This window comes from Mustela erminea, chromosome 3 (assembly GCF_009829155.1).
Source record: "Mustela erminea isolate mMusErm1 chromosome 3, mMusErm1.Pri, whole genome shotgun sequence".
In the NCBI taxonomy this organism is placed as follows: domain Eukaryota; kingdom Metazoa; phylum Chordata; class Mammalia; order Carnivora; family Mustelidae; genus Mustela; species Mustela erminea.
The window spans coordinates 58,478,576-58,500,388 of NC_045616.1; the positions used below are offsets into that span (position 1 = coordinate 58,478,576).

General features: G+C 34.7%; 1 protein-coding gene across 5 annotated transcripts in view; it reads left to right on the forward strand.

Annotated features, from left to right (window-relative positions):
• The window catches only part of SSBP2 (single stranded DNA binding protein 2), a 294,970-nt gene that overhangs the window by 269,841 nt on the left and 3,316 nt on the right, over positions 1-21,813 (forward strand). For all 5 annotated transcript variants that reach the window (XM_032334848.1, XM_032334849.1, XM_032334850.1 and 2 more), the window contains 5 exons: positions 628-682; positions 4,184-4,254; positions 7,105-7,183; positions 9,630-9,658; positions 16,477-16,575. In XM_032334848.1, coding sequence (XP_032190739.1) covers positions 628-682; positions 4,184-4,254; positions 7,105-7,183; positions 9,630-9,658; positions 16,477-16,575 — 333 coding nt within the window. The remainder of the gene's footprint in view (positions 1-627; positions 683-4,183; positions 4,255-7,104; positions 7,184-9,629; positions 9,659-16,476; positions 16,576-21,813) is intronic.

Consider the following 21,813-nt stretch of genomic DNA (forward strand, 5'->3'; position numbering starts at 1 on the left):
TATCCATTTTGGTTGTCTGAAATAACTGAGTCAACCTTAGAATCACCTAATTTCCATTTCAGATTGATGAGTAACCCACAGCATTAGTCAACATTGCCTCTCATTTCTAATTGACATGATAGCAGAAGGTTCAATACTTTAGAAGTGTTATAATTGATACCAATAGAGAAAGAAATAGCATCAGTGTGTTTTTATAAACATACGAGAATCTTTGAGTTTTAAGCTTCCTATAAAAAACCCTGATATGAAACATAAGAAAATCACAATAAACTAAATCACAAATACCCATGAATGATGCTGTTGTATGGATTTGTAAAGGCCCCAATAAATGGCTTCTCCTTAACCTCATTATACCTGATGTGTTTAAGTCATGAATAATAAATCAGTGTTACAGGCTCATTGTTTTTGGAAACTTGTCAAAACAGTCTCAACGTATTTAAGCTAAATTATATTTTGCATAATATTGAAATGATTGTGCATTCAAAGAAAATAAATTATGGAGAAAATATATTTCCTCTGTGATTTTCAAATTGAATTATTATAGATAAGTCTAACTTTTCTTCTGTTTTTCCTTATATTGTTTAATGAAATGCCTTATTTTTACTGAAATTTTGTATAATTATTTAGGGTCCTCCAGGAGGTGGAGGGCCACCAGGAACACCCATCATGCCTAGTCCAGCAGGTATTGTAATCACACTAGCCACATGGGCATTTGATTAATAGAGTAAATAACAAAATATAAAAACTGTTATGACGGAAGGTTAGTAGTATTCATTATCTCATTGATGGTAACAGAAGTAGACTAGAGGTAGCAAGTAGAAAAAACAGAGTTCTCAAATAACCATTGTCCAATTACTTTAAGCATGTAGAAAATCCCTGTTGTGGTAACAGATAAAATCAGGATTAAAATGGTGTTAGTCTCTATGAATTGCCCAATAATTTATCCGACAAAAAGATTCCTTGAGACTGTGAAAAAAAAATCCAAATCTCACAACTTAGAAAAATTCTGCATGAGTTACACATGAAATACATGGGTCCATTAGATTTAATAAGATCCACCATTATCTTACTGAGGTGGATGTAGATGTGCTTACACGTCCATATGAATTTATTAGCTAATAGATTCACTATGTAGTACAGGAAGTGTTTTTTTTTTCTTTTAATCTTCATAAACTAAAATACCTCAATATTTTATCGATTTGCATGATGATTTTAAATAGTTTTATCCTTTTTTTTCGAGACTTTAATATAGGCTATTAAATGCATTGTTTCTTGAGGACTCTAATGGTGGGAGTTGACATTGGTGCAGCCCTCCCTGGAACAGCTCTGGCAACATGTATCAAGAACCATGACAAAGTTCATACCACTTGCCTCCATAATCCTTCGTTGAGAAATAATTAGTGATACATCCCAAGATTTATGTGGAGGGGTTCTCACTTGTCGTAATTAATAGTGAAATAATAGATACAACCTTCAAACCTAATCCAGTTTTAGTGATGTTAATAAATTAATTTTTTATGGAATATGGTATAGCCATTAGGATTATAACCAAAGAATTTAATGGACAATAAATGTTCATGATTCAATGTAATATGATCCCAATTTTATTTTAAAACATATATATAACACAGAAATGTAGAAAGTAGAAAACAAAGAAATAGGGCTTTAACAGTGTTAACTTTAGGTAATGAAATAGATGGGAAATTTTTGTAATTAGGAAAAATTTTTAATTATGTTGTACTGTTCAATTCTTATGTTCTTAGCTGGTTTGTTGAAATCTAAGACATGTGGAAGGTTGGAATTAAATATCATTAATCATACCAATAAATAGTAATTTTTAAGTTTTAAATCTTTTTCATTTTGAAAAGCATCAATTTGATAATTAACGCAAAATTTTGCTTTGCTTCACTAACTCTTTGGAATAGATCATAAATATTTCATGGATTTTTGTCCTCAGAGCATCATCATTGAACTGAAACAGAATTCATTCAAGATACAATTATGTGAATTGAACATCTTGCCCACATTTGCATTCTTGTATGGTGAAGTTAAATGTTTAATTTATGAAGGTAGCATGTGATTAATAAACCCTTCACTACAATCTAAGAGAAAAATTTCGGAGAAACTGCTAAATTTTGCAGGTGATAAGCAATCTGATTACATTCCATCCTTTCAAGCCAGAAATTGCCAGCAGTATGTCTTCCTAGCCTTGTGCATACTCCTGTGGATTCATTCTTTTCAGTCATTCCTCCAATACGAAGCCAGTACCCTCCCTGCAAAAAAATAGATGCCAGAAGATACACTTTATTATAAAAGTTCCTCTGTATATAAAAAGAAGTTAGATACTTTCTAGAAAATGCAACCTTATCTCTGTGTTTTTTAGATGAAATTGTTTCTGATAGATATGAAGAATAATAAATTTTTTTCTTTCTACCTATTTAAAATACAAAGTAAAAAACACATTTTCTTGCCAAATTAATTACTAAAATTAGTCTAAAAAAATTAGTAAGGCTAATAAAGATGAGAAACCATTTGAAGATTTCCTATGTTTAAGAAGCAATACAAGATTTTCTGAAAAACACATTTTTATGGGATAAAGTGTATTCCATTAGTTAAAATCTCAGCAGATAGTTACTGTCTGAGGCACATAATACAAAATGTGATCTTTCCTTCTGTCAATGAACTTATTAGAATCTTGTTGGAAGCAGGAGGGAAGAATAAGACAAAATATTAACAGAATGCAAAGCAGAATTCAATGATGGGGGAGCATTCATTAATCTGGAAGTATCAGAAAACAAAATTTCATGTAAGTGGTAACATTTGCAGTGGGCGTAGAGTAGTGAGTGGAATTTTAGTAGAAGTAGACTGAGCAGAAGATCAGTGGAGGAAATAAGAACAAAAATATGGAGATTTAAGAGGTTGATCATATGCAGGAAAGAACCAGCAGCCTGAGTTGAGTATGATGTACATAAGGCTATAAAAATAGTCAGGGCCACAAAAGTCAATTGGGACCTTACTTAGTATAAACAGACAGAGATCTGAGGTGAGCATTTCAGCTTTTTCAGCAGTATGATATATTAATCTAGATGTGAAAAATAATATTTAGATTTGTGGATCACTGTTTACAAACAACTGATAAATGACATCTAACCTACTCTCTCTGTGGTATCCATTAAAATAATAAACTTTTAATGTCTACGAAGCAATTACAAAATAAAAGGAAAATTAGTTGCGCATTTCTTACTCCGTGTTTATTGCCATGAGAAAGTAAATTAATTTTATCTTCTGCCTTGAATCAGTACAAAAATTGTGAAACACATTGTTTTTTTCAGAATAGAAAGGCCCAATGCATTATATTTAAGAAAAATGTATAATTGTGGGAAAAAAGGAAAACTTTTCCTAAATGTAAAATATATGGCCTTTCACTCCAGGTAATATGTTATAAAAACACATGTACTCAGAGACTTAATTAGAATTAGCTAATAGACATGAAATGTAAATTTTAAAAAATACTATAAAATGTTATGTATTTTTCTATGGATATATACTATAGTTGCTTTTACTATAATGAATCAAGAATAAAATGCATGAAAAAAATTTTATCGAAAGTTGTATAGGAAGAAGCTGGCTTTTACTTCAAGCAAGAGAAATTTTCATTCCAATTTTATAGTCTTGTCCTACTTTCTTTCTTTTAGAATTAAGCAAGGATATCCCACCAGCTATTAATAATTATTAGATAAATAAAATGTTTTATAAATTGGTATATAAGAAGCCTAAGGAAATAGTGAACATTGAAAAGCTACTGAATCTGAATTTTAAGATGTTTTTGTTATATTCATACATACAAATTACATAGTGAAGTCTCAAAGTACCCATGTTTTTTTAAAAGAAAAAATTTACTGTAATTTTTTAGATTTTTAAAGTAATGTTCCTTTTGACCTGAGTTATTCAAGTGATTACTCCTAATATATTAGGTAACTATTCCCATTTACAACCACAGAATGATAATTTCTGAGTTGGAAAATGACATACAAGTATTTGTTTCTGAACATTAGTAATGACTCTTGCAAGTGCTACATCTATTAATATGTGTATGTGCACAGATCATCTTTGATTATTACTTTGTGTTGACTTGGGTATAAATTATAAAGAAAGAAATTAATTACATAATGTTTTGTTTCAGATTCAACCAACTCTGGAGACAACATGTATACTTTAATGAATGCAGTACCTCCTGGACCTAATAGGCCTAATGTAAATACGAACTTTTAATATATTTTGGAATGTAGTTGAAGGCTCAAACTCTTAAGTGCATTCTATTTCCTAGATACTATTTAAGCTTTCTATTGTATTATCCAGGAACTTATTAGATACCCCCCAAAATCAAACCCTTTCTAGGTTCTGGGTTGAAAAAAACATAATACATAAAATATATAACAAAAGGTTTCATATCAATATGACCTAAATGTAAAACTGCACCTAATCAATTATAAAATGTCAGGGCATAGTTTTATCTCAAATCTTACATACTAATAATAATATTTGAAAATGACAGGTAATACATAATCATTTATATTTACCACATTTTTAATATAACTAATTTTTTCATTGTGGTTGTTTATTTCTTTTATCCTGATTAACTTGAAATAAATTAGGAAATTTGATATGCTTGGTTTTTTTAGATTTTTGAAATCTGGACTTTAAATATGAAGATGAAGCAGGTCTACATAAAGAATTTGGGTGTTCCTAATAAAGCATATGGTTGCGATTTTTCCATAAAAGCTTAAAGAAGAATATCTATAAGACCTACATATTAACAAACAATATTTATAACAGGGTATAATAAATAGATATATACATGTATATATGAATATAAGGTCACTAAAATGAAATAAAAATTAGAAGACATAAAAGGAATCTTACATAAGTATACCAAAACACAGGAATGAAATAATTATTATAACTGAGCTTCCTAGCAGTGAAGACAACACATCCATCCATTATTATGATACTTGAAATATGGCCAGTCCCAGTTGAAGTGTGTTGTGAATATAAAATACATGCTAGACTTTGAGGCATTAGTATGAAAATATAATGTAAAATATTTCATTAAAGTTTTTATGTTGACTACATGATGAAATGATCATTTTGATAAGATAAAAATATATATATATTAAAATTAACTTAACCTGTTTCTTTTTACTCTTCAAACATGGCTGCTAGTAAATCTAAATTTACTTATGTAAGTTTGCCTTTGCAGCTTGCATATTATTTTTGTGAAGCAGTACTGCCTTCAGTTATCACTCTGCTCTTTATATAATCAAATAAATTGGTTTTCAGGAAAAAGAAAACAATTTCCTATGAGTATAGTCTAAAAGGTGTTTCCACACTAATCTTAATGAGCATTGAATATGATAACAAACAATGTTCATTGTAGAAATCCAGCAGAAATACGGAAAAGTTCTTCATAGTGCAAATTTCATATCTTAGAACTTGATATTTGAAATGGAGGGAGTGAGAGAAGAAACCCAGAGCATATGGTACTGAAGACATTTCCCTGGGCAGCTAAGCTGATATCATCCAAGTATGTTTCATTCTGGTCCTCTAACTCGATACAAAGATAAGAGATCCAAGAAAAGTAGAAGCTGAAGGTGTCCCTTTTTCAAATGTCATTCTTCTCTGCCAGAGGTAGTAAAAGCAAATGCCTGCTGAGGGCTAGGTCTGTAGTTTTATGTGCTTCAAGCGTACATACCAATAGTCTACGTGTCTTTGAAAACACTGTAGGGGCCAGATAAAAGGACTGAACCAAGTAAGTTCAGAGGGTCTTGGCCTTGCCAGCACAGGTTTCTCAGCCAAGATCTAAACAATGCTTTTAACAAAAGCTGAATAAAACAGTAAGTTCAAAGTTAATTTCTTTAAGCTATCATTTGAGGTATATATATGTATCCATTCTAAGTTGTTTACTGAAAATCAGTATGTGTGCTTGAAGGCAACAAAATTGTAGTCATTATCCTGGGAAAATGAACAAGCATGTGGTTTGTATGATCCTGGTGATGGAAAGCCTTCTTCCTTCCAAACCAACAGGGATACATAGATAGAGATTAGAGATTATATACAGTTACATGTTGTCAGCTGAGGGCACCTATTTTTCTCCCGAAGGGCGGTATGACTAACAAAACACCACTGCCCCATCTGCACACATAACTGTGCACAGACACACACACACCACATTCAGTATTCTGTACCATACAACACAGAAGAGATGCTTTTGGCATGGGAAATTTTAAGAGTGAGTGTTTTTCAATAGGTTATTTTAACTGTAAACGCTAGATAATTATAGGTAACTTGTCTTCACACGGGGTTTAGATTTCCTTAGGAGTATTCCGGGGAGATAAGGAAAAGACTGAGTGGGTGGGCCATGGCCTCTTCATCTGCTCTACCACAGTAGGTCAGCTCTCACCTGTTTCGTACTGGGCTTCCAGCTGAAAATAAAATAATCCCACTACTTTAAAAAATGTCAAGTACAACTTCTGTAGAATGTCCAGTTGTCATTGAACTGACATAGTTGAGACTGCCAAGAATTAACTGTATTGAGCTGCCCCCTCAGTACGCTGAGCTAAATGTATTTAACCTGCAAGATGAAATTATTTACTATGTCCATTTGAACGAGGATAGTTTGTCTGCTAAGAAAAATGTTAATGTTGGCATAAGAATGTTGAGTTATTCTTATTAACAAACCAATACTTTTAGCAGCTTCTTAAGAATCATCTCTAGTTTATAATAGGAAAATCTGTCAACGGCATAGAAAAAACCACTTATCTTCTCATTTGCACTGGAATGTATGTACTTTCTAGTTGAGGATACCTAAAGAAAAATTGGGATATGAATGAGGATTAGCCTGAATTTCCAGAACATGGAGAAGATGGTATGAGGGAAGTGGGGTGGTCCAGTTGAGAATCTCTAAGGCTGGAAAAAACCTCAAGTACTTGAAAATGAAAAGGAGTTGTGGAAGTAACTTCTCATGTTAAAGATTAGATATTGTAACATGGAGATAAACAGTTGTTTTCAATGTGATCATAGTAATTTTCTTCATTTTTTAAATAGTTTCCAATGGGCCCTGGGTCAGATGGTCCCATGGGTGGATTAGGAGGAATGGAGTCACATCACATGAATGGCTCTTTAGGTAAGGATATTAAGTTTGATGTTTAGAAATCAAAACAAAAACCTTAATTCTACATAGTGGATATTATAGTTTGCACAGTGCTTTCGTTTACAACAATCTATTTTTAAATGCTGCAACTTTCACTTCAGACTGATATTTGGCAGTATATAGGTTATGATGACTGGAGATCATTTGAAAATCAAGAGAGTAGAATTGCTCTCACCTAGCTCTTTTTCATAAGTGTTTACTATAACCTATCAAGGTCTGGGTGTTTTATGATAAAAGGAGATACTGCTGCTCTGGGCAGTGTATCTGGGCAGATAAAAGGAGATACTGCTGCCTCCCTCACCTGGAGGACTACAGTATCTTCCCAACTGGTTTGTCTCTGAAGGTATAGAGACGGTCTCAGAGGAACTTGGGTTCTCTGCAGGAATTTCTTAACTTTTTCTTTATATTTTTAATTCTCATCTCTTTTAAAAATAAAATCGGTAATCATATTCTGAATAATCTGAAGGATTCTCTTAAGAGAGAACGGTGGAACATACTCTGCATTTGTCATAAAGCTGATTTCTAGTACTGTGACTAATGGTTGGACACGGACTTCATAATGATGCCTTCTCACCGAATGAAGCCAAATAGCTTCAAGGTGAAATGCAAAACCAAAACCAAAAAACAATCACATTTATGTTTATATATGTTTAAGTAACATTATCATAAGCTAAAAGTTGAACGGGGATAGAAGCTTATGATAATTTTCTTTCTTTTGGAAAAGGACCACCTTTTACTTAGGTTGGAGTAACTATGCCCGCAAGTAACTTAGGTTATGCACAGATTTCACAACTCTAACCAAATGCCATCCTCTAATACTCTGAAAAGGACTGTGACTTCAATAATCAAGAAATTATTTGTAACATGTTGATAGATTTTTGAGCTTTTAAGGTCCATACTTATTTTACATACATAATCTATTTTGCCTAGATTTCAAAGTCTTAATTTGCACTCTCCAATTATGATAGCCACTAACCATGTATGACTATTTAATTTTAAGTTAAAATTAAGTAAAATATGAAGTTTACTTCCTCACTTGCTCTACCACATATCAAATGTAAATAGCCACACAAAGCTCCTTGCTACCTAATGGACAGCATAGAGACATCTCCATCATTAAACAAAGCTCTACTGGGCAGCACTTATTCTAGAACTTTATTTTTTCCTTTATTGCAATATAATTCACTTTCCAATCTTTCCATTTGAAAATTATTCACAAAAGATGACATTTGATTCAGTTAGAAGATTTTCAGTTATATTATTCCCTATAATAGAATTTGCAAAAGAGTTTCACATAGGCTTAGCATGTGACTTATTACTTTTATAATAAACATTGTTGTACATATTTTTATATACATAATTACATATATATTCAATATTTAATAATTTATCTCTGTAAGCACTATTTTGCGACTGTAACTGTTTTCCTATTAAAATAATATTTTTATGCCAAGAAAATTGTTAAAATAGTTAAAAATAAATCTAATATTGTGGCAAAGGTCTGATCATTGTTCCTTGTTCTCTAATGTCTGATTCCATTTCCTAAGCAAGAAATTACTATTGATTGTTCACTTCTGCCAAAAATCAACATAAAATTTTTTTAAATTTTGGGCCACCTGGGTGGCTCAGTGGGTTAAGCCTCTGCCTTCGCCTTGGGTCATGATCTCAGGGTCCTGGGATGGAGCCCCGCATTGAGCTCTCTGCTCAGTAGGGAGCCTGCTCCCCGCCCCCCCGCTGCCTGCCTCTCTGCCTACTTGTGATCTCTCTCTGTCAAGTAAATAAATAAAATCTTTAAAAAATAAATTAAAATTTTTTTTAATTTTATAAATTTTATGAAAATTTTATGAATCAACATAAAATTATAGTGTGTTTTGAAGATATTCTTACTTTTGATAGATTGCCGTGAATATTGATTGCTGTCAAATTTTTAATTTGACATATAATATGGCTCAGAATATTATTAGACATTCTTATAGATGCCCATTTTATATTTTATCAGATTTAGAAGTATCATTTCAGAAAATATATTTCTTTCTCATGTTCTCTATATACGTACACATATGTACATACATTTTAAAAATTTGAATTGAATAGGATTTAGAAATGATCTAATATTTTCATTTTCAGGAATTTAGGATAACAATAGTTTCCTTCATTCTGCCATTACAAAAATAAAAAAAGATGATGGGGAGCTAGAGGTACAACTCATCCTTATATTTGCCATCAGATGATACTTATTTACCAGGCAATATAAGAGAAAAGGAATTTTTTAAGATTAAAATTTTTTAAGATTAGAAAATTCAGGAGATATATACTAGAAAATACAAAGAGTGTATTCTTTTTATTTATGTTAAAGGAATGCTTCATTTATATACAAAATTATTACCTAATAAAGATTTTTTTTCATATTTTATTTCAGGCTCAGGAGATATGGACAGTATTTCCAAGGTGAGTATTATATATCATCTGTGTTGTTTTTTTTATTTGCATTTTATTCTACATGGGACTCTTACTAAAATTATTAGAATAGCCTTATGAATTTTGTTCTTGAACAAGCATTTGAAAGTACAGGTCCACATATAATTAAGTAGAAGTTAAAAATATTAATGCATATAATAGGAAGGGGTAAAATGAGTTTTTTAACATGGTAAGATTCATTTATAGGACATACTATATACATGATCAGTTGACACCCAAGTAATAGTTTAATTACCTTTATTATGTCATTTATTTATAAAACAAATTGACATAATATAGATAATCTTTTGAAAATGTTAAGAAGTCTAGATCAAAATGAGAAGAGGTAAATTTGAAGAATGTGTTGTTATACAAGGGCATTGCATTTATACATCTCATTTGTCTTCCAAGCCTTTATTAGGTAATGCTGATCTTCTCAATCATTATTCTAGTTCCCCAAAATAGAATAGGAAAGTAATTAGAAGAAAAGTATAATAATACAAGTAGGAAAGAGAGCCTTCCAATAGCATGTATCTGCCTTTTTCCTCCTTCCAACAGTTTGAGTGTTTAAAATTAATACTCTGCTAAGATGCCTTATATTTTTTTCAGAATACCTAAATACTTTTTAGGTCATGATGAATTTAAAATAGTTCTCTGTGGGTCAAAAATACATTTAGAATGGCTGATAAAAACTATTAACAACCATTAAAATGACTCTCTTAGAAGTTTGCTTTATATCAATAAATACCAAAATTCATTAAAGGGTAACTTCATTTTTAATCCTACTTCTAATTTATATTCATGTATAATAATGTAAAATTTCTGGTGCCAAGGAAAATACAGTAAGATTGATTGGGCTACAAAACCTTTTAAATTAAGACTTAAAGTGAAGGAGAGAGAGGGAGTTGAACTGGCATTCTGACATCATATATACCTTGTCTGGCTGCTTGGCCTCACAAGTGCTACATGCACTTTGGATATTTATGGTTTAACAAGCAGCAAGATCTTTTTCTCTTCTTAAAATAGATACATATTTATAATAAGCACTAGCTTACTTCTGTGAGAAATAGGTAAAACCTGCAAAAGGCCTGTTTTCGAAATAAGATTCATTGTATAATTCCATAGAGCCATCTTTCTGGGAAGCCCCCTTACAAGTCAGATGACCATGATTGTACATGCTATCTTAGGTATCTGAGAATTGACACTCACTGAATTGTGCTTTGTGGTCACCAATAAAAATTCTAATTTTGTGTTTGAGGAGCATTTCTAGTATCTTACACGAAGGTGGGATCCTCCAGATTGCTTACCGTCATCTTTCTAAAATTTCTATTCACTACCCACAGCTTTCTACATTAGACAGATGTAAACAAAATACTATATAGGAAAGTACTTTGGGTTTTTTTTTAAGTTTTTTATTTAAATTCAAGTTAGTTAACATATAGTGTAATATTAGTTTCAGGAAAAGAATTTAGTGATTCATTCCTTACATATATAACACCCAATGCTCATTACAAGTGCCCTCCTTAACACCCATTTAGCCCACCCCCCCCCACCTATGGGAAAGTTCTTTGTAATTTATTCATAGAACACTTTAAAACTTTTAAATAGATTCATAATGACAAATTAAATACCATCTTCTTATCTGTCGTCATATCAGATCTATTGCTATTCCTTCTGTGCTCATTTTCCCATTCCTATTTCTGGAGACAAGTTTTTCCATTACATTGTGCCCACTGCTGATAACATTCTCTCGCCTGGTGATGTATTGCTTATTCATTAAGCATTAATTGACCACCCAATATGTACTTTTGTGTCCTGAGTATTATCCTGTGCACCATGGGGAGATATAGAAGACTTCTTTAAATACAAACATAATTTCTGTCCTCAAGTGGTTAGGCAGGAGTTCCTTCACTCAATAAACATTATTGCACCAAGCCATTACTCCAGGCTCTGAAAAGCCAAGGATAAACATGGTATGATCTCTGCCCTCAAAAAGCTCAATGTAACTGAGGAGACAAAGACAATAAGGAAAAGCTTTTACAAAGCAAAGTCCAAATATATTTCAATTAACTTAAAAACTCTCCCCTCAAAAACATGTCATTTAACAATGTACTAGGAATGACTGGTTGTATCTGCCTTCGGATGAGGTCATTTCTGCGCTGCCCCCTGTCCAGGCTTGTTGGTCCTGGGCTCCAACCAGGCTGTCTGGGTGATGTACCACTGGTACGTCTCACATCTCCACTACACTGTGGTCATTTTTCCTCCGATCAGCAGCATCATGTGTACACCCCTTCTCTCCCTCCCTCATTCCACTCACAGCCTAATTATTTCAGATTTTTACTCCATACTGTCCACATTATCACTACCTCCGTTTTCCCCACCTTCTTCCTTTTCCAACATAAGACCAGCTATCCTAAGAACATTTTATCCTAAGAACACTCCCCGCCCTTTTGTCCTGTGTCCTGGCTTCGCTCCTTTTCATCCTGTTTTTTTTCTAGTCATTCTTACTTGTAAATCATAAGATAGTTGTGACAATTACTGCTCAACGGTTTTGTTCAAAATCCCTCTTAGGTCTCCAGCTTCACCTTCCTAGTTCTTCAGTTAAACCTGTATTTTATTGAGTGCCAGTATTACATATTTTTTTAAGTGTCTTACTCCATTTTTTAAATCTGTAAAAATTTGCTTCTTTTTTTTTCTTACTCCATTTTTAATGTTTACTAGTACTACTCTACTCTTTTTCTACCTTTTTATTGTAAATATACTCTATTTTATTCTTTTTCTATATAAGGTAATGAAGAGTACTGAATTGAGAATCAGAAAACCTGGTTCTACTACCTACAAACTGGGGCAACATGGTACTTCATTTCTCTTAGGCTTAGTTTCCTTAGCTTTAAACAAGAGCTTGTAGTTCATTCCCTGCCTTCTTCAGAAAATTGTTGAGAGTCCAGTATGAACATATGCTAGGAGCTCTGAAATACTATATAGATGCTAATTATTTTCCTCTTCGTGATCAGACTGTGTTTTGTGGTCAAGGCTGGGCACTCACACTGTCACCTGCATTGTGATAACACTTGTTTCGATGGCAAAAGGAGCACGGAACTCCAAATGAGGAGTTCTAAAATTATTTCTTGTTCAGTTGAGGATTATCTAGTAAAACCCCTCTGTATATTTCTCAAAAATGCAGAATTCATCTGTAATTTAGAAGCCCAAATGTGAAATCCTTTTCATTTCTTTCGCAGCTGAGAAGTCCCCCATTTAATCAATGGAACAAAAATATTTTCCCTTGGAGTTGTTTTAGAGTTGGGGGTGGAGAAGAACATATGGTTTATTTTCTTAGAAGGAGGTCATCTAAATAAGTTTTGCAGTTCACATGAACATATTTAACATTTATATTTTTGAATTTGGAAAAAAAACTGTATCAGAGAAGGCCAGATCTGATCGTACCACACTTAATAAATTATCAAAGAATTCTTTTCAGTCTGAAACTTTCTGACTCAAGAACTTTAGTTCCAGTTAAAGATCCCACCCACACCCATCAGAGGGCAGCTAATAGACAACTGTGCTCCTGTCATCTTCCCAGTGTGACCTGGGTTCTAGCTTACTGTATCCCCTGAGAGAACCATGACTGAAATTTCGTTCCTTTGGGGGGCTGGCAAAGTCAAAATAACCCTCTGTAAATCTTGTTATTGGCAGTCTCTGAGAAATCAGTTCAAAATCCATCTCATGAGGGCTTCAGATAATGTCAGTATTATTTTATTCCAGTTATGGGCACAGTCAAAATTTCTGTAAATGGGCACTTGTTTAATAGCAGTTTGAAAAAGTTTGGAATAATTTCTGAGGGTGGGTGGAGGAAGGAACAAAAATTTAATTAATTAAAAGATGAAATGTAAATTTTTTAAAAAGATAATATGGAAGAATGCTTGTAAGATAAAATCAGAGAACAGAGGTTCTAAGAGAATTGAACGTGTTACCAGAGGAAACCACGTGTGTGTGTGTGTGTGTGTGTGTGTGCGCGCACAGGTACATGCGTATGCACAAATGGATACGCTTGTATGTAACATTCAGGTATGTTGTCATGTTAAGGGAAAAACATTACAGCTAGAAGAAAGGGTGAATGAGAATGTAATAAAATCCCTTGAAGCTGGGATTGGTGGAATATAGCAATACTTTCATAAGCTAAATTCTTAAAGTATAGGTAGGAAATACAGTACACATTAACTGAAGTAAGAAATGTAACCAAAATGCCTAATGCAGCTAAAAGTGATCTTTACTTTGATTCTTTTTGTACTCCCTACTCCCTAATTATGTGCTCAAGCTATCAGAGCACCTTTTTGACTGATCTAAACCTTTTTGTGTAGACCTGATCTAAGCCCTTTGTTCTTGCCTTGATGATGAAATCTACTAGAAACTCTGCACACAAACACAGCTACAGCGAAATGTAACATAACACATGGTTCATTGCCACCCACACTCATAACCTGTTCTGGGCTGGTGTTTGGAACCACTATCTTAGCTGTTCCTTAGACACCAGTATTAAGTATGCCTTTGGCCTGTATCCTCATCAGGTCACTCCTTAAGATCATGGACGGCACAATTTCCATAAGACTCCCCACTGAGAAACTTCTGCTTTCACATTTTGTAGAGATATCTTTAGGTTAAAAAAAACAAAAACAAATTTGCCCTATCATTTGAAGATTTTCAGATATGCCCATGGAGCTGGATAAGAATAAATTTCAGAGACCTGATACTAGCTGTTTTGTATGCTAAATGTGTCCTTTAATCTCCTTTTCATGTACTTATATATCTTCCTTCCACCCCAAAAAAGTCTATACTGCTGAGCCACCATGCCATGAACAGATTGCATGGAAAACAGAAATAATAAAAGAGCTGTTTTAGAAGTATTTAAATACTAATGCAGAGTTACTTTCAAATTTTGAATATTTTGAAATCCACATTTTGAGTCAGAAATTAGATTTGAAGCTAGCTACACTTCCAAAATTGTAAATTAAGAGATGATTCATGGGACCGTGCAAGCAGAGACAGTGAGCACCCCAAATCCATCAAAGATGCACTGCTCATCTTGGAGCACCTCAGTTGCCACAGGAAGTGTGTGTGTTATACAGAAATGAGAAAGCTTCCAAGTGTATCCTTAAATACCCTCGTATATATGTTAGATTATTTTTTATTCTGAAATTACCAATTTCTTCATTATGTATAAAATGACAAATCCTTCACCAAAGAGATTTTGGCTAAATATTACCACATTTTTATAAATTTGGTTTTCTTTTTTAACTAAATCAGCATTAGCATTCCTGTTTCCAAAGTACAGTTGATTATCTAATTAATAACTTTAATCATTAAGGAGCTATAAAATAATACTTAGTTAAATGTTACTTAATTGTTTTTTAAGGAAACAAAGTTATTCATTTTCATTTGAAAGTACAGTTGCTTTTCTGTATATTTGGAAAACTAACATTTTGAGAGAAAATTTAATCCAAAAAAAGAATCCTCTTTATGCTATTAACTGTGGTTCCCCAGCCCTTGGGGTTCATTGGCAAATCGAGCTCCTATGGACTTCAGAGGATCCTTGTTCTCAGATCTTCCCTGTGGGGTGCACAGCAGGACAAGATATAAGCTGTATTTCCACCAGTTCATCTACCTGTCTCTGCTTTACAGTTTTACCATATTCTAAAACAGCACATATTCTTCTGGGAATAACTCATTCATGAAATTTTAATTTTTATGACATAACTTTGTTTTAGTTAAGTCAGAATCTTCAGAGCAATTTTCTTTTAAAAATCTAGAACTTATTCAAAAAGAATATGAAATAGAAATGGCTCAGAAAGAAACCTACAGTCTTTCTTCCACTTAAAATAACAAATAAAAATTTTTAACCTTGAGGTTTATTTTTACAATTCAGTAAATTAGACATGGAAAGAATCCCTCAGTCAGAATATTGTGTGAACATGCTTTGTATGGCAATGCCATTCTGTATTTCCTGTTGCTGGGGAGTAGCAGATGACCTCCCATAGCTAAAATCGCACCGTAATAACAAGACTAGCAAATTTAAGTAGAATATGAAGCAATCTGCGGCTAACTTGGGGTTTCATTAGGTTGCTAATATCAGCCATTTTATCTTAAAGTTTCCAAGTAAATCTGTTCTTAAACTAATGAAAGGAAAAGATTCTAAAGCAATTTGCTTTGAGCCTTCTCTTCCTCTACAAGTGCATATTAAATTCTCAAGTCCTAAGGTAGTTCTCTTGTTCCTCACGATAGTTGTTAACCATCTTCCTTTTTTCCTATGGTTCATATAAAAAAAAAAAAATAGTTGAAAGAGTATTACTATGCAAACCACATGTCGTATTAAGGGGAAATGTTTTGGAACAGTGACCTTTTGAAGTTTGATTAGTAAAACTACCGAGGCAGGTCATTGTCCCATCATGCCTGATCAGTGGGTAGGCTCTCTTCATCACGCCCCTGCTGGGAATGTTTTTTAAACTCTATGTAGTACTAGAACTCTGTAAGCTGAGGGTGGGAAATTGAATAAATATTGATTCTGAGACTAAGAAAACAGTTGTGCTTGGTTATTTTGGGTTTTTTGTTTGTTTTTTAATTTCCATTTGGGAAAGCATTAGTACTTGTCAAGGTGTAAAGAATGAACTAGAATACACAGTAGAAGTCTGAGATTAGAATTATAAGTCTGCTTTGTCCTTAGAGATGCTGCTGTAGATTCCATTTTTGAAACAGTATAATGCAAGAGGGAAATTAAAATCTTCAACAATGCCTTGTTTTCTAAATCTTGTTTACAGAATTCTCCCAATAATATGAGCCTGAGTAATCAACCTGGCACTCCAAGGGATGATGGCGAAATGGGGGGAAATTTCTTAAATCCTTTTCAGAGTGAGAGTGTAAGTATTCCTTTGACTACATTATTATATCCAAAATTTAGTTCTGAAGCTTTTCTATTGGAATATATTCATAAAGCCACTATTATGACTGTTTACCTAGAGCTTAATAGGTTGATCTTTTAAAATTTAGAAAACTAAGTAGAATTTCTTTGGAAAAAATTGTTTTAGTTAACTTTTTCTTTTTTGCTCCTGTCCTGTGTACATAGTTACAAAAACAAAAAGTATAATACTAATTTTCTTATAGAGAACATCCCCTATAAAGGAACATACTGGAAGCAGGTTGCATATTTGATAGTTTTTACGAGTTTTCACGTTACTAAAATGTTTTGACTCGTGGCAAAACCAGGTCTGTTCTCAGTACTATCCTCAAGACTCTGAATCTTCTCTATAAGATGTCTTTACTTCACATACTAGACCTCACTGGGCCGAAGGCCAGTATTGGTGGTCTATTAACCTATTGTTTACTTTTAACCTGAGCCGGACACCAGAGTCATTTTTTGAGTATGATTACGGTGTTAAGCAAAGGCATCATCATTCCATAATCTCCACAGAAGCAGACAGAAGCAAAACGAGGAGCAGTAAAATTCATTCACTTATTGAACAATTACTGAGCACTTGCCGCAGGCCAAAGCGACAGGCGACGAACTGGAGAGATGAGAAAGACAATATGGTGTCTTTTTTCAAGGAGTTACTACATGCTACAGTGATTTTTTTAACCCGATATCTCACATTAGGAACATCTACGGAATTTTTAAAAATATAATTGCCCAGAACTCTCCCTAGACCTCGTGAATCAGAATTTCTAGGAGTAGGACCGGTCATACCTGCAAATGAAAAAGCCTCGTTAGTGATGCTCACGCACGTGCTCTGCCGAGAACTACTGAGTCTGGATATAGCGTAAAGGATTTCAGAATCCAAACCAATTTCATCTTCATTGGATCAGTGCCCCCACATATGGATTGCTATCGTTAAAATCAGAGTAGAAAACTTCCTTCATTTTGCCCTAACTCAGCCTTTACCAGAGATGATACCCTAAGAATGTGAAGCAGCGGCTAATAACATATCTGCTTGTGCATGGAAAGGCTGCTTCGAGCCTCAGACTAAGCGTTCTGTGGTTTCTTTCATTTCTAACAAGCACGAGCCTAACGTGCCTGTGTGGGCTAAGACTTCCCCTGTTTTTAAACATTACTTCCGTTAAAACTGGAAATAAAGTTATACTGAACTTTGTTTAGTGAGGACAAAGAATGTATATGTAAAAATTCGTATTAAAAAATCAAAAGATTAGGGACGCCTGGGTGGTTCAGTTGGTTAAGCAGCTGCCTTCGGCTCAGGTCATGATCCCAGCGTCCTGGGATCGAGTCCCACATCGGGCTCCTTGCTCAGCAGGGAACCTGCTTCTCCCTCTGCCTCTGCCTGCCATTCTGTCTGCCTGTGCTCGCTCTCTCCCCCTCTCTCTCTCTGATAAATAAATAAAAAATCTTTAAAAAAAAAAAAATCAAAAGATTAGCCCATCGGTCATGATGAAATAGGAAGAAAAACCACATAGTTTGTAATGATGCTTAGGATTATAGGAATTCTTCTTTAGATAATTCAGTTTGTTTCAAGACTATGGACAAATTAGTTCATTTTAATCAGTTAATGTTCACTCTATCTAATTAGAAACATTTATTATTTTTTTAAATAGTATTTTATTTATTTATTTGACAGAGATCACAAGTAGGCAGAGAGAGAGGAGGAAGCAGGCTCCCCGCGGAGCAGAGAGCCCGATGTGGGGCTCGTTCCCAGGACCCTGAGATCATGACCTGAGCCAAAGGCAGAGGCTTAACCCACTGAGCCACCCAGGCGCCCCAACATTTATTTTTTTTTTCTGTGAATTCTTTCAACAATAAAATGGTATCGTTCAGTGGGGTATATAATAATTCAGTTCAGCTCAACATTTCTTGAGCCTCTTATATGCAGTGTGCTTGGTTAAGGACAAAGTATTCTGAGATAAATATAACATATCCCTAACCCCAACAAAATGCAATCTGATGGGAAGAATGGGTTACAAAACTAATTAAACCACATGTCAGATTAGCAGGTGCTATAATAGATATAAACCGGGCTTTAAAAAAAAAAAAAGTATAGAGGAAATATTAGTCTTGGATTGGAGAAGAAGACTTTTTTAAAAAGGTCCCACATGACTTAGTTTTAGGGACAGGGACAAGAGGACCTCTCCCCCTCCCCATTCCTTCTTTCCCAGATTTGTCACTGAGTACTGCTGCCTTGTTTATCTGTCAGCGGAGGGCTGCCTCTTTCGAACGGGCATCTGATAGCTTTTTGTGGGGAATCAGATATAACAGGACCCGAAACACTTCTTTCCACGGGATAAACACAAGCCTCACCCTTTAAGCTTAACTGGACTCGGCACGTGCAAAACAGCAGATGCTTTTGTGAACGTGTGCTGAGGAGAGAGAGAGCAGCTGGAGCAGGGCCCCTCCCATCCCTGAACTCCTGGCCCAGCCTCACTATCCCAGAAGCCAAGAAGAAGGTAAAATGCCAGACTCTGTACAGAGTTAGCAGAAAACAAAAGCTCCCTCCCTGCCGCTCCCCTCCCTCTGTCCTGTCCCCACCCAAAAAGTCCCCAGAGGAAAAATAATTGGATGGCGACTGAGGAACTCTCCCACCACCCAGAGACAGTGCAGCCTTGGAAGCAGGTCCACACTGGCTGCTCCACTCTTTTGTCTGCCCGGTGAGGGCTCCATTGGGTTATGAATGATGTCATTGTCATCTATGGCTTCCGGCATCACATCACCACACATTTTGTTGAGACCTTTTCAAAAGATGAGAAAGGAAGACTAAGCACATTCCCTGCTGACGAATGTAGGGCTTTAAAGAAGTAAATAGGCTAGGTATCCACGAGTGAGGTTTCCTGTAACCAAGGAGAAATAGAACTTCTTAACAAATTTAAACAGAAAACATTTTTGGATGAGTGAACATGTAAATTCTAGTGGCTTTTTAAATGGCTATAACTCTGAAACGCACCTACTTCTGAGTCGTCTATCCTTTGAGGGTTTGTTGGTCAAATCTTGAAGTTAAACCACAGAAGGAGGCCTAAGAAGGGAGAGAACATCTCCTGAATGCTTTTTATGTGCCAGCCACTATCCTAGTCACTTCACACATGCTAGTTCACTTAATTAATATTTATAGAAACAAAATACCCAACCCAAAGTCAGAAACCTTGCAGTGCCAACATGCGACACACAGAAAAATGTGAATCAAATGTTACACTACTCAGTCTTTTTTTGGGGAATCGTAAACAAGACCTTTATTTCAAGAAACAAACATGCCCCCTAGTGTTCAAATTCAGTAAGATGTTTGTTTTTGAAAATCAAGAATACAAAAAAGCTTCTTTCGGAAAGTAGTTTTTCGTGTTTCTGCAGTAAAGAAAGCAGTTAGTCCTATTTCCTGAATTAATCTAGCAGAATAGTTTCTCCATGGCATTGAACTATAATCAACTGAGTAAAAGTGGTATTAAAAATCATGATATCTAATAGGAATTCTAAACAAGGTGGTAGGTCATCTTCTATTACCTTACTCCCGTTTGTCATTTTCTATTATAAAGAAATGTATACCCCAATTTTTTTTACACAGTCACATAAACACTAAATTTAAAATTTCACTTTTGTTTAGTTCAGGGTAGCTGCACTATTCTTTGTATATCTCTCATTAAGAAAATAAAATAGAGGGTGCCTGGGTGGCTCAGGTGGTTAAGCGACTGCGTTAGGCTCAGGTCATGATCCTGGAGTCCCCGGATTAAGTCCCACATTGGACTCTCTGCTTGGCAGGGAGTCTGCTTCTTCTGCTGACCTCTCTCCTCTCATGCTCTCTCTTTAGCTCATTCTCTCTTTCTCTCTCTCTCTCTCTCTCTCTCTCTCTCTCAAATAAATAAAAAAAGGAAAAGAAAATATAGAGAGATGCTTAGCAATAGAAATGCAGTGAGATCTGAAGTGTTCTTGAAGCATAGAAATAAGAGCTTATGCACATTGTGCAAAGACCTAATGGATCTCTGCAGTGTGTTCCATGGTACGTGAGCTATGTACAATAAAGGGAAAATCACAGATTCTCTAGTTTATACCAAAGCATGCCGTTTCAAAATCTATTTTACATAAGAAGGCATGTACATGTTTGAAATTATACCTTTAGGGTTTTGTTTGTTTGTTTGTTTGTTTTTGCTAACCCAGAGAGTTAATGACTCTGTAAGAGCCATTACATCATCTAATTAAGGAGACCCAGACTCACAGAATAGTTTGGAAACGGGTCAGCCGCCTATCACAGCATTGAGCACAAACATCACAGTACGCCATCCTGAATGGATGCAGCAATATGGTGGCGACATTGCCAGGTGGTCTCAGACCAGCACCTGGCAATATTCTAGGTCTCTGAATAGGAGACGCCATTTAACACCTACTCTTCCTTTACTTTAGGAAAACTGTAGGCCCCTTCTCCTGTATGTTGAAGAACAATAATCAATAACGGAATTCCTTTTTGCTTGTATATTCTATGAGTTTTCCTAGAAGTTTTGTGATTTTTCCCTTATTTTAAGTAGATGAAGCCATTTCAGTAAAGGGCAGCCACAGTTGAGTTTACAACCTGAGCGGTGCAAGTAGCACATTGCCCATATAGATGCCTGCACATTACACATGTATATCACACCCATATAGATGCCCGCACATTACACACATACTGTACCTGATCCACTTAAAGCATTATGTTACAGTTACTTGTACTATTTACAAATTAAACTATATTAGATGTTTGCTAACTTTGCTGAGCTGCATTGTTTGGAGCAGATGCTTCTATCCTTTCTGACTGAATCTGGCCCTTACTTTTTTTTTTTTTTTAATTTTTTATTAACATATAATGTATTATTAGCCCCAGGGGTACAGGTCTGTGAATCACCAGGTTTACACACTTCACAGCACTCACCATAGCACATACCCTCCCCAATGTCCATAACCCCACCACCCTCTTCCTAACCCCTCCCCCTGGCCACCCTCAGTTTGTTTTGTGAGATTAAGAGTTGGCTCTTACTTTTTAAGGTCTCAGTTACTCAGGATGTGTATCAAATGAGATGGTCACTAGAGTTAATTCTGACTTATCCTGAAAATTTTTTTTCAGAAACTTCCTTTGAAGTCCTTTATGAAATGCATCAGTATCTTTTACTTTTTTTAGATAGCTGGCACTATAGACCCACAA